This window comes from Pan paniscus, chromosome 12, assembly GCF_029289425.2.
Source record: "Pan paniscus chromosome 12, NHGRI_mPanPan1-v2.0_pri, whole genome shotgun sequence".
NCBI lineage: Eukaryota > Metazoa > Chordata > Mammalia > Primates > Hominidae > Pan > Pan paniscus.
The window spans coordinates 39,565,181-39,578,516 of record NC_073261.2 but is presented as its reverse complement, the minus strand read 5'-3'; the positions used below and the strand labels follow the sequence as shown (position 1 = coordinate 39,578,516).

Sequence of the window (13,336 nt, the reverse complement as noted above, 5' to 3'; positions counted from 1 at the left end):
GGTGGGTAGAAGTCCCCAGACTTGAGAGTCTCGTTCTCCCAACTCTCCTTCCCCGTCAGAAAGTGCGAAGGGACTGGACTGGAGATCCTGAGCGGTCCTGGGTGCCGGGGCCCCGACCGGGGCTGAGCTGGTCCCCTGGTCGGGACGGCTGGGCAGAGGTGCCGAGGGGCCGCGGGCGGCCCTTCGCTGGCTCATTCGCATCCGCAGCCCCTCAAGAAGGCCCTGGGCCCGCAGGGAGGAAGAGGTGAGCACCCGGCAGGAAGGAGATGGGCTTGGGGGCTCGGGGCGTGACCTGGGGCAGGTGGAGCGTCCGGCCTCTGATGTCCCGCGCAGGACACTGAGGTCGCGGTGCAGAGAAGGGTTGGCGTGAGGATCTGACAGCCTTGCCCGCGCTGGAGACGGGGAAAGGCTCGCAGAACTAAGGTGCGGGGCGGGGGTGCGGGTGCCAAGGTCCCTCTGAGGTTCGTTTGGCTTATTCACCGATTTCATTCCGCTCTTGGTTTTAGTTTACCTGGAAGGTCCTCTCCTGCGCTGGCTCTGGGGGTGCTTGGAACCAGAGCCCCTTAGTCGAAGCGTGTCCTGCTGCCAGCTACCACCAAGTCCTTAGGCCGAGCCCGTTTCTCTCTTGGTGATGTGAATCCTCGTTTGTTGTTGTTGTTGTTGTTTACTGAAGTCCCGGGTTGATTAGACACAGCAATGGAAGCTGGGGGTGGCCTGGGCCGTGCTTTGAATTTGTGACTTTAGCAAGTCCCTAAATTCCTCTCTGCCTCACTTTTGCTGTCTTTTTTAGGTTAAAAATATTTTGGAGAATAGAAAACAGAACAAAACAAAAATAATGGCTTATAGTGCCAATATGGAATTATAGTCACTCCTAACATTTTGGTATATTGTTTTGCATTTGCTTTGTTTTTATTCTATGCTTATATATTTTTAATTTTTTTCCATCACTGTCATCATATTTCCTATTCAGGTCTCCAGCCTGCTTTAAAAATTTTTTAATCATAAAGTTCCATAAAAATTTTATTTCAGCCAATTTCTTTTATAACACGTTCTTCATGAATCTTATCTGATATCTGCATAATATTCCACTCATACTTTGCACAATTAATTAGACATTAAGGTCGTGTGTACTTTTTAAATTATGATACAGTAATTTCTAAATAGTGTATAATTTCAATTTTTGTTTCTTAGTTATCATAACAGTTCTTAAAAGGTGATAACAAATTTTTAAGTGGATATATTTTTTTCCCCCTTCCTTGGTTTATAATTTTTATTGCTCTGTGGTCTGAGAATGTGGCTGTATTTATGCTTTTTGAAATTGAAGTTTTTGATTGATGGTTGATTTCGTAAATAAGTTTAGGCACAGTTTTGTATAAATGATGGGGCACAAAATTCTTTATATTAGATCAAGCTTTGTAAAATGTATTATCCATATCTGCTATGTCTTTTTAAATTTTTATCTACTTGATCTAATTTCTGAAAGAGCTGTAAGTTTTTCAAATGTGTTTGTGGATTTACTATTTCTTCTTTATATTTATTTATTATTATTATTATTTTTTTTTGAGACGGAGTCTCGCTCTGTCACCCAGGCTGGAGTGCAGTGGCATGGTCTCTGCTCACTGCAAGCTCCGCCTCCCGGGTTCACGCCATTCTCCTGCCTCAGCCTCCCGAGTAGCTGTGGTTACTGGCGCCCACCACCACGCCCGGCTAATTTTTTGTATTTTTTAGTAGAGACGGAGTTTCACCGTGTTAGCCAGGATGGTCTGCATCTCCTGACCTCTTGATCCGCCCACCCCGGCCTCCCAAGTGCTGGGATTACAGGCGTGAGCCACCGCGCCCGGCCTCTTGTTTATATTTCTAACAGTTTGTGCATTATATATTTTAAAGTGATGTTATGGAGTATAAAAACCACATGGCTGTTAAAGTAATAAACAAAGAAACATTTTGGCTTATATATCTTTTTGTGCATTTGAATTATTTTCTTGGTTTGAATTTTTAGAAGGAAATGGCTCTTAAAGGCAAGTTGGCCTTTTAAAGATTTGACAGATGTATACTGTTGGCTGCATCAGAGTTCTTCTTTCACTAACCCCTGGTCAGCCCCAGGAATTAAAAAAAAATTACACACACACACACACACACACACACACATACACACAGACACACGCATATAGTAAGTCTTCACTGTCATCCATAGGTTCTTGGAAACTGCAACTTTAAGCCAAACAACATATAATAAAACCAGTTTTTCAATCAACATTGTAGCAAAACAACATTGAATGAAAAAATACTTTTTGAGGATCTGCTGTATGTTATTTTGCTTAAAATCACAGTTTCCAAGAACCTATACATGATGTTAAGTGAGGACTTAGTATGTGTGGAGTGTGTGCGTGTGTGTGTGTGTGTGTGTACATGCATCAGTGTTATTTTGGGAGAAGCAAGAAGTGGGATAATTTTTACAATCTCCTTTGATTTTTATTGCGGTTGACGGTTTTTCTGTAGATCTGTAATCACTTGAATTTTCTTTTTTGTGTGTGGATTGTCTGTTCTTGTCCTTTTGTGCTTCTGTTTTCTAACTTTTAACTGAAGGAGGTTAATGTCTTTCAGCTCTTAACACTGTAGGAATTACATTGCTATTTCTTCTACCACAAAACACCTTATTGAAAAACAAAAACTCCGGCACACCAAACAGATGCCTCAAATTCACCCTGACTGCCCCTGCTCCCCCTGGATCTTAGCAGAAATTTCAGTGTGGCAAACAAAGCAGATAGAGTTCCTATGGGGCCTAAAGCTTATGCAATTTGGGAAACTTCTTTAACCATTTTTTTTTGAGTAGTGAGATTTTAGCATATTTTGGCTAAAATATGGGGAAAAATAATGCCCAGTGAGATTACATGATTTTCCTGGGATTGATAGATTCATGTCTCAATTTCCATCAGAGAAAGGGAGTGGGGTGGTGAGGAAGGGAAAGTAGTATGGAGAGTTAGGACCCTTTGCCTTCTTTCAGGATAAGAAAGAAAAGGAATGAGCTTGCCATACACAAGCAGCCCCATTCATTTGTAATATTCCTTCGGTATCCTTTTATTATCTGTGAGATCCATAGTGATGATCTCTCTTTTGTTTCTGATATGAGTAATTTTTGCCTTCTCTCTTTTTTTCTTGGTTACATTGACTAGAGGTTTACCAATTTTATTGATCTTTTCAAAGAAACAGCTTTTGTTTTATTTTCTCTATTGTTTCCTGTTTTCAGTTTCATTGATTTCTCTAATTTTTATTATTTTTATTCTTCTGCTTGCTTTAGGCTTGTATTGCTCTTCCTTCTCTTGTTTCCTAAGGTGGAATTTTAGATGGTCAATTTTAGATCTCTTTTCAAAATATGTGTATTTAATGCTATAAGTTTCCCTCGAAGTACTGCATTGCTGCATCCCATGAATTTTGAGAAGTTGCATTTTCATTTAGTTCAAAATATTTTAAAATATCTCTCGAGATGTCTTCTTTGACCCATGTGTTATTTAGAAGCATGTTGTTTAATCTTCAAATATTTGGAGACTTTTCAGCTCTCTTTTTGTTATTAATTTCTAGTTTAATTCTGTTGTGGTCTGACAGCATACTTTATATGATTTCTGTTCATTTCAGTTTGTTAAAGTGTGTTTTATGGGAAAGAATGCAATCTCTTTTGGTAAATGTTCCATGTGAACTTGGAAGAATATGTATTTTGTTGTTGGATAGAGTATTCTATAAATGTCAATTAGATCAAACTGGTTGAGAGTGCTGTTGAGGTCAATTAAATCATTACTGACTTTCTACCTGCTAGATTTATCAATTTTGAGAGAGAAGTATTGAAATATCCAACTATAATAGTGACTTTGTGTATTTTTCCTTGCATACCTATCATTTTTTCTCTCAGGTATTTTGATGCTTTGCTAATACATGTATGCATGTTAAGGATTGTTTTGTCTTCTTGGAGAATTGACCCTTTTAATATTATGTAATGTCCTTCTTTATCCCTGATGATTTTCCTTGCTATAAAGTCTGCTTTGTCTGAAATTAGCTACTCCAGCTTTCTTTTGATAGTGTTAACAAGATATATCTTTCTCTATTCCTTATAACCCATCTGAGTCTTACATTTAAGGTGGGTTTCTTGTGGACAGCATATGGTTAGGCCTTGCTTTTTTACTACTCTGACAATCTCTGTCTTTTACTTGGATATATTTAGACCATTCACATTGAAAGTGGTTATTGATATAGTTGGATTAGTATCTACTATGTTCGTAACTGTTTTCTATTTGTTACAGTTGTTTTTTTGTCTCTTCTTTCCCCTGTCCCGTCCATTGTAATGACTGTTTATCAACGTTTTCCCAAAGATTGCCTGAGCTCTCAACCAGTATCATGTCTACCTCTGTGTGCAGCAAAATATACTTCCTCATACCTGTGCATAATAAGGCAGGTGTGAAGGTGTTCATGCAGCACTGCCTTTAAAGTGGGAAAACCCAGTCTTCATCAATGGGGCAATAGGAATTTAAATTATGGTTCACCGACCTACAGGAATACCAGGAGGCAGTCAAACGTAAGCCAATACATCTATATGTCCTGGAATATAGCAAATTCTGACATATATTGTCAAGTAAAAAAAGCTAGTTGCAGACCAATATATATATTATAACTCTTTTAGGTAAAAATCGTGTGTGTGTGTGTGTGTGTGTGAATGTCTAAATTCACAGAAAAATGTGTGTCTAAATGCAGAGAAAAATCTCTAGGTTTATATAAACTGTGTGTTTTTACAAACTGATGGCAGATTTGGGAAAGCAAAGAAATATTAATTATATTTTTTCTGACAAAACTTATATTCATGTATTTGTAAGCTTTAAACACACACACACACACACACACACACACACACACACACACACACACACACGCACAACTTATTTAAGACCAGACTGGCCAACATGGTGAAACCCTGTCTCTACAAAGATACAAAATTTAGCCAGGCATGATGCCAGGCACCTGTAATCCCAGCTACTGGGGAGGCTGAGGTGGAAGAATTGCTTGAACCCGGGAAGGTGGAGTTTGCAGTGAGCCAAGATCACACCACCGCACTCCAGCCTGCGCAACAGAGCGAGACTCTGTCTCAAAAAAAAAAAAAAAAGAAAGAAAGAAAGGGCTGGGCATGGTGCTCATGCCTATAATCCCAACATTTTGGGAGGCTGAGGCAGGCAGTTTGCTTGAGCCCAGGAGCTCAAGGCCAGCCTGGGCAACATAAGGAGACACCGTGTCTACAATAAATACAAAAATTTGCCAGGTGTGGTGGTGTGCACCTGTAGTCTCAGCTACCCAGGAGGCTGAGGTGGAAGAATCGCCTGAGCCTGGGAGGTCAACGCTAGAGTGAGCCGTGATTGCACCACTGCACTCCAGCCTGGGTGACAGAGTGAGACCTTGTCTCAAAAATAAAAAATAAATTAAAAGTAGGCCGGGCCTGGGTGGTTCATGCCTGTAATTCCAGCACTTTGGGAGGCCGAGGTGGTTGAATCACCTGAGGTCAAGAGTTCGAGACCAACCTGGCCAAACATGGTGAAACCCCGTCTCTACTAAAAATACAAAAATTAACCATGTGTGGTGGCATGTGCCTGTAGTCCCAGCAGGCAGAGGCAGGAGAATCACTTGAACCCAGGAGGCAGAGATTGTAGTGAGCCGAGATCGAGTCCCTGCACTCCAGCCTGGGTGACAGCGAGACTCCGTCTCAAAAATATATAAATAAATAAATAAAAATAAATTTTTAAAAATCAAAGAAGCTTAAAAATGCTTTCCTTCACAAGGAAAGAACATCTGCCTGACATAAGTAACCCTCTCTAACCTCAGCATTTGGCGGCTGTTCTGAAATGGGCGGTCCATACTCATGGTGATCTGGTGATAGAGATGCAGGAAGCAAAGATGTTCCCCAGTACTTGCCAAGCTCAATGGTTCCCTTTTCCCGGTCTTTAGGATTTGGGGCAAATTTATTCAAGATGGATACATTTGGTTCCACAAGGGGGACACTTTGGGGTTCACAAGGATGGGGGCCACAGCTCACCAGGGCAGAACTTGAGCCCCCTATGACTGGGGGGGTTGATGGTGGCAGAGAAGTCTCTGCTGGGTGTGTGGGAGGATCCCTCTGAACGAGGGAGGAATCTGGTAAAAGTAGTAAAGATCCACTCATCAGGACCTGTGCTTCTTGCCTATGATTTTCAGGATCCATGGGTTAAGCAGCTTCTGTGAGGTTGTAGTATTGCTGTAGTATCCATGCAGACATCGGGGGACAAAGATTCCTGATATACCTTCCCCTTGAGGCCTTGCAAAAAGAAAAACAAGAGATTCTCAATACATGCACCAAGTCAAGGTGTTGGTTACTTATTAAGTAATGACTGATTTTTTTCTGTGACTCAGTCGAGTCAGATGTTGTGTCAAATTCAACACAGAAAGAGCCAGGCATATAGCACTTGATAGGCCTAGGGTTACCACAGGATCCAACCACATTTGATTCAGGATCTCAAAGCCAGAAAACTCGGTTTCTGTTTCTTGTGATTTCTTTTCAGAAAGAGGAAACCACACACAGAGAATTACCTGCTCAGTTATTCCTCAAAGTTAATATCATTTGGGAAAGCGGGTGAGGGTTTTATCCTTCCCTCTTGGGCATCACTGTCAATTTTATTGCCATGGTTAATCAAGGTGAATTTCAATAGTGTCTGACCTGCAAATTAGTTTTCTGCCATTTGGAATCAAGGATGTATGGGTCGACAGCTGCAGGAGACTTCAGAGACGTCCCCATGCTTAAAAAATTTCTCTCAGGAGAGTAGTAAGGTAGGGTGGCTCTTGTCATCACAGGTTGGAAGACAAGACGGTCACAAATGTTAGAGAATTTATTCTGATGGAAACTTCTCCTCCGGGGTACTTTATAATGGACATGAAGACTCAACTTCAGGAAGATGTAAGTTTTCCCCAGTTAATCTACAGATCCAGTGCATTCAAAATGCCAACCAGATTTTGCTCACAAGCTGATTATCAAATTCATATGGAAGTATAAAGGGCCAAAAATAGCTGAATAATTTTGCTGAAGGGTAAGGGGGGGGACCCATTATTCCACATATCATGATTTATAAACTCTAGTAATTTAAACACAAATAGAACAATGAAAGAGAGTAGGGGGCCTAGAAAATACAGATGTGAACATGTTGGAGATGGCTGGGCACTCCCGTGGGTAAAGGATTCGATCATTAGTGCTGTGACATTGGCTTCCCATGTGGGAAAAACGTAAAACTTGAACTCTATCTCAAACCATTCACAAATGTATACTCCAGATAGAATAAATATGAAAAGCAAAGTTTCAAAACTTTTTTAAAAAATGTGTTTTTAAGACAGAGACATGATAAGGCACAGAATTTCTTGGTCAAAATATAAAAGGACAAGCCATAAAAGTGTGATGTTACCATTCGAACATTTGTTTAAAGTATGCAGGGCAAAAACCAATACAAAGTTAAAGGACAAGTCTCAAATTCGTAGAAGATATTTGCAGTGCATAAAAGCAACAGAAGATCTTTATCCATAACATATCAGACTCTCACAAAGTAATAAGTTAAAGACAGCAGAATTAAAAATGGGCAAAGTACGTGACCAAGCCAATATCCAAATAAAAAGATGCCAAACATTACTTGAATCAGTGAGATGCAAATGAAAACAACCAATATCATTTTATATTCAAATTAGCAAAATGAACAAGACCAATAACATCAAGCATGAGGGAGGATATGACCAAATAACTGTGATGCAATGTTGATGGGGATGTAAATTGTTACAACTGCAGTGGAGATAATTTGGGATATCTAGTAAAAATATCTATTAAAAATGAAGATGCTCTGGCCCCAGAACTTCCACTTCCAGATTCATTGCTCAGAGAAGTTTTGATGTATAAGAGTGTTCACAGAAGCACAAACAACAGAAATTGGAAAATTGTAATAATAATTATAAACTAATATCTAATAGGGGAATGAATAAAATTGTAATACATTAATAAAATATGACACAATAAATGAACTAGATCCACAGGCATCAACACAGGTAAATCTCAAAAATATGTTGAATGAAATAAGCAAATTTTAAAAGTGCATGTACACTCTGACATTATTTATAAAAAATAAAAGCACATGCCATATATTATTCATTATTATGTCATTGTTTATAGATACTTACATAATAAGAGAATCACAAGTATAAAAAAAGCCTGGAGGCAGAACCCACAAATTTCAAGATAGGGTATGCAGTATGGAGGATGGAATAGGGGTGAAGAAGGGGTCTCAACACAAACATTTTATTGCTTGAAATAAAAGACTGAAGCAAATTTGGCAAAAGTTAAATTTGCTAAATCTGACAGATTTATTTAGCAAATCTGCTAATTTGCTAAATAAACTTGAAGCTAGTATGTTATCTTCAGTAGTTTTCTTTATATTTGGCATAATTCATAATTCATGGGAGAAGGTAATTACATATTAAAAATATATATTCACTGGCTGGGTGCAGTGGCTTATGCCTGTAATCCCAGCACTTTGGGAGGCCAAGATGGGTAGATCACCTGAGTTCAGGAGTTCGAGACCAGCCTGGCCAACATGGTGAAACCCTGTTTCTACTAAAAATATAAAAATTAGCCGGGCGTGGTGGCGGGCACCTGTGGTCCCAGCTGCTCAGGAGGCTGAGGCAGGAGAATTGCTTGAACTGGGAGATGGAGGTTGCTGTGAGCCGAGACTGTACCACTGCACTTCAGTGTGGGTGACAGAGCGAGACTCCATCTCAAAATAAATAAATAAATAAAAATAAATAAAGTATATATTCATAATTAACAGAGTAACTGTATGTAATGAGTACCTGCTGTGTTCCAGGCACTGTTTAAAGTACAGGCATACCTCATCTTATTGCACTTTATTTTTTTATTGTGCTGCACGGATGTTGTATTTTTAGCAAATTGAAAGTTTGTGGCAACCCTGCCTGGAGCAAATCTATCAATGCTGTTTTTCAATAGCATGTGTTGACTTTGTGCCTCTGGATCACCTTTTAATAATTCTTGCAATACCTCAAACTTTTTCATTATTATTGTGTCTGTTCTGGTGACCATAATCAGTTATTTTTGATGTTACTATTTTAATTGTTTTAGGGCACCATGAACCATGCCCATTTATGACAGTGAACTTGATCCATAAATGTTGGGTGTGTTCTGACTGCTCCATGACCAGCCATTCTGTATCTCCTTCTCCTTAGGCCCCCCATGCCCTGAGCCACAAAAATATTAAAATTAGGCCAATTAATAACCCTACAATGGCTTCTAAGTGTTCAAGGGAAAGGAAGAATTGCGCATCTCTCACTTTAAATCAAAAGCTAGAAATGATTAAGTTTAGTGAGGAAGGGATGTTGAAAGTGGAGATAGGCTGAAAGCTAGGTCTCTTGTGTCAAATAATTAGCCAAGTTGAGAAGGTAGAGAAAAAGTTCCTGAAGGAAATTAAAAGTACTAATCCAGTGAGCACATGAATGATAAGAAAACGAAATAGCCTTATTGCTGATATGGAGAGAGTTTTAGTGGTCTGGGTAAATCGGAACAGCCACAAAATTCCCTTAAGCAAAAGCCTAATCCAGAGCAAAGTCCCAACTCTCTTAAATTTTATGAAAGCTGAAGTGGTGAGGAAGCTGCAGAAGAAAAGTTTGAAGCTAGGAGAGGTTGGTTGATTCAAGTGGTTTAAGGGAAGATACCATCTCCTTAACATCAAAATGCAACGTGAAGAAGCAGGTGCTAATATAGAAACTAATAGGTGCTGCAGCACAGCAGGTTATCCAAAAGATCTTTCTAAGATTATTGACAAAGGTGGCTACACTAAACAACAGATTTTCAATGTAGACAAAACAGCCTTATATTGGAAGAAGATGCTACTAGGTCTTTCATAGCTAGAGAGAAGTCAATGCCTGGCTTCAAAGGACAGCCTGCCTCTCTTGTTAGGGGCTAATGCAGCTGGTGACTTTAAGTTGAAGCCAATGCTCATTTACCATTCTAAAAACCCTAAGTCCCTTAAGAATTATGCTAAGTCTACTCTACTTATACTCTGTAAATGGAATAGCAAAGCCTGGATGACAGCACATCTGTTTAGAGCATGGTTTACTGAATATTTAAAGCCCACTGTTGAGACTCACTCAGGAAAAAAGATTCCTTTCAAAATATTACTGCTCATTGAAAATGTGCCTGGTCACCCAAGAGATCTGATGGAGATGTACAAGGAGATTAATATTGTTTTTCATGACTGGTAAAACAACATTGATTTTACATGGACCAAGGAGTAATTTTGACTTTCAATTCTTATTAAGAAATACATTTTGTAAGGCTAGAGCTGCCACAGATGATGATTCCTCTGATAGATCTGGGCGAAACCTTCTGGAAAGGATTCACCATTCTAGATGCAACAAAGAACATTTGTGATTCATGGGAGCAGGTATAAATACCAACATTAGGAGGAGTGTGGAAGCAGGTGATTCCAATTCTCCTGGATGAGTTGGAGGAGTTCAAGACTTCAGTGGAGGAAGTAACTGCAAGTATGGTAGAAATAGCAAGAGAACTAGAAACAGAAGTGGAGTCTGAAGACGTGGCTGAATTGTTGCAATCCCGTGATCAAACTTAACACATGAGGAGTTTATTCTCTCTGATGAGCAAAGAAAGTGGTTTCTTGAAATGGAATCTGCTCCTGGTGAAGATGGTGTGAACATTGTTGAAATGACAACAGAAGATAGAGAATGTTACATAAACTTAGTTGAGAAAGAGGCGTCAGTATTTGAGAGGAGTGACTCCAATTTTGAATGCTGTTCTACTGTAGGTAAAATGCTATCAAACAGCATTGCATGCTACAGATAAATCTTTTGTGAAAGGAAGAGTCAATCAATGTGGCAAGATTTGTTGTTGTCCTATTTTACGAAATTGGCACAGCCACGCCAGCCTTTGACAACCACCATTCTGATCAGTCAGCAGCCATTGACATTAAGGCAAGATGCCCTCCATCAGCAAAAAAATTATGACTCACTGAAAGCTCAGGTGATTTTAGCATGTATTTGGTAATAAATTATTTTTTGATTAAGACATGTACTTTTTTTTTCAGACATAATGTCTTTGTACACTTAGTAGACTACCTTATAGGGTAAACATAACTTTTATGTACACTGGGAAACCAAAAAATGAATGTAACTGGCTTTATTGTGATATTTGCTTTATTGTGGTGGTCTGGAACTGAACCTGAGATATCTCTGAGGTTTGCCTATGCTGGAATTTCCAAGGTTAGTGAAACATCCTTTCTGCAGCCTGAGTGGTGAGATTTAGGCTAGTCTCAAAAATATAAAAAATAACTAGAATATAATGTAATAACAGTGATCATTAAGATAACAATGCTAGCAGCTACCATTGACTGAGTAGTATGTGCCATGCACTCTGCAAGCACTATTTTATTAATGCTCATGTGTGAGGTAGATATTATCATTATTCTTGTTTTATATTCAAGGTTCAGAGAGGTTAATTCACTTGCTCAGAGTCACACAGGTAGCCCAGATCTGCTGTGTGCCAGCCCTAATTACTGAGCCATCCTGTCCGTCCCACCTTTTCTGACCCAACTCCCCACTTCTGAACCACAGGCGGTGTAGCTGGCTTTGAATATAGGTGCTCTTTTTATATAGGTACTCTTGAAAGGATCAACTTTACTTTTTTTTTTTTTTTTCAAATAATCCAATAACTTTGACTTTTTATTAGGTTACACTGGCCTTCTCCCAAGTTTTTCATCAAACTCATGAAGCCTGCTGCTCCTTCAATTCTCAGGGCGTTGGAGTGAGGCCGCCTGGGGTGAATCCTAGCTTTCGGATTTATCAAATGTGTGATTTCTAAGATGCCATTGAGCCCTGCTAAAGGAGTTGCTAATATCCACCTCATTCTGCGGTTAAGAAAGCAACAGGAAAAAGAACGCACAACTCCCAGCACAGTGCTGGCGCCTGTGAGGCACTCAGCAGACGGGAGCTTTGTTCTTCGTTGTATTGTGGCGGGGAAGCAACATGGGGCCTTGTCCTGCGGGCACACTTGAGTTAAGATCACACTGGGGCTCCTTCAGGCCCTGGGCCGAGTTGGGGCACAGGCCGAGTTCGGGTGTTGCTGTAGCCTCAGAACCACCCAGAGTTGACTGAAGACACTCGGGGGCCTCCATAACTGAGAGCAGGCAGAGGCATTGTTTTTAACCCAGTGTGGACCCCCAAATGGAACATTTTCCTTCCCTAGGTGAACGCCTTCAGAACCCTCCGAAAATCACAGTTTCACTTTTAACAAAGAGCCCCGCTGCAGCAGGGGAAAGTCCCCACAAACCCAGTCCTCTCCAAAGGGAATGTTCCGAGCCCCCTGCTTCCTCCACCCTTCTCTTTCCCCTGGTTAATTCCTTCGCTCCAGCTCGTTCTGCCTTCTCTCTTTCTTTGCCTTTTCGAGGCCCGCTCTTCTCTGATTTTGAAGGGCTGGCGCAGGCTTGGGCACTTCTTTCAGGTTCTGTATTGTATGTCTGCCCTGTGGCTTCTCCTTCTGCAACTCCGAGCAACTCTGTGCTTGGATTGCAGCTCCCAATAGTCCTGCCCTGACTTGCCCCAGTCACAGGGCAGAGATGAACCAGGGACTGTACGCAGGGTTTTGAGTTCCTGCCGTATTTATAGCATCAACTCTGCTTTAGCTCTTGGGAAAAAGAGTTTTAAAGTGCTGCAATCTTCTAACACAAAATTATATCAGTGCTGAAAATGTGTTTTCCACTTATACCCCAGCAGGAAAAAAAAAAAAAAGATGATATCTGTTTCAGGTAAGAGTCATGATGACCTCAGAAAGCAATATCAGAAGCTATCAAAATGTTTATATCTGTATATTCAGCAGTCCATTCTGGAACATTTCTCCAGTGGATGTAATCTTAGTCTTGGCACAATAGAGTATGAACAGAGATGTTAAATGTTAAAAGCAATGGAAATGTTCAGAAATAAAGCAATATTTAAGTAAACAATGATAATGCATTCAATATAATTTTAGGCATTAACATGATGATGTTTTAGAATCACGAAACCTATGGAAAGGTTGACAAGGAAAACGCAGACAGCATGCTTGATATAAACATACATTCAGCATGATTATAACTATGTAAAATGTAAAAAATGTTTTTAAAACATTAGAAGAAAATACACCAAGATGCGTTTCCCTTGCTGTTGTTTCTAGTGGCTAATTTTTGCAATGTGTATTCCTGCAGTTATATCACCTTTACAAATGGAAAGCTTAAAA

General features: G+C 39.9%; 1 protein-coding gene across 2 annotated transcripts in view; it reads right to left on the bottom strand.

The window, feature by feature from the left end:
• Positions 1-2,209: 2,209 nt before the first annotated feature.
• The window catches only part of CD8B (CD8 subunit beta), a 50,703-nt gene continuing 39,576 nt past the window's right edge, over positions 2,210-13,336 (bottom strand). For both annotated transcript variants that reach the window (XM_008969597.4, XM_008969599.4), the window contains one exon: positions 2,210-6,325. In XM_008969597.4, the coding sequence (XP_008967845.3) occupies positions 6,193-6,325 (133 nt within the window). In that variant the 3' untranslated portion in view covers positions 2,210-6,192. The remainder of the gene's footprint in view (positions 6,326-13,336) is intronic.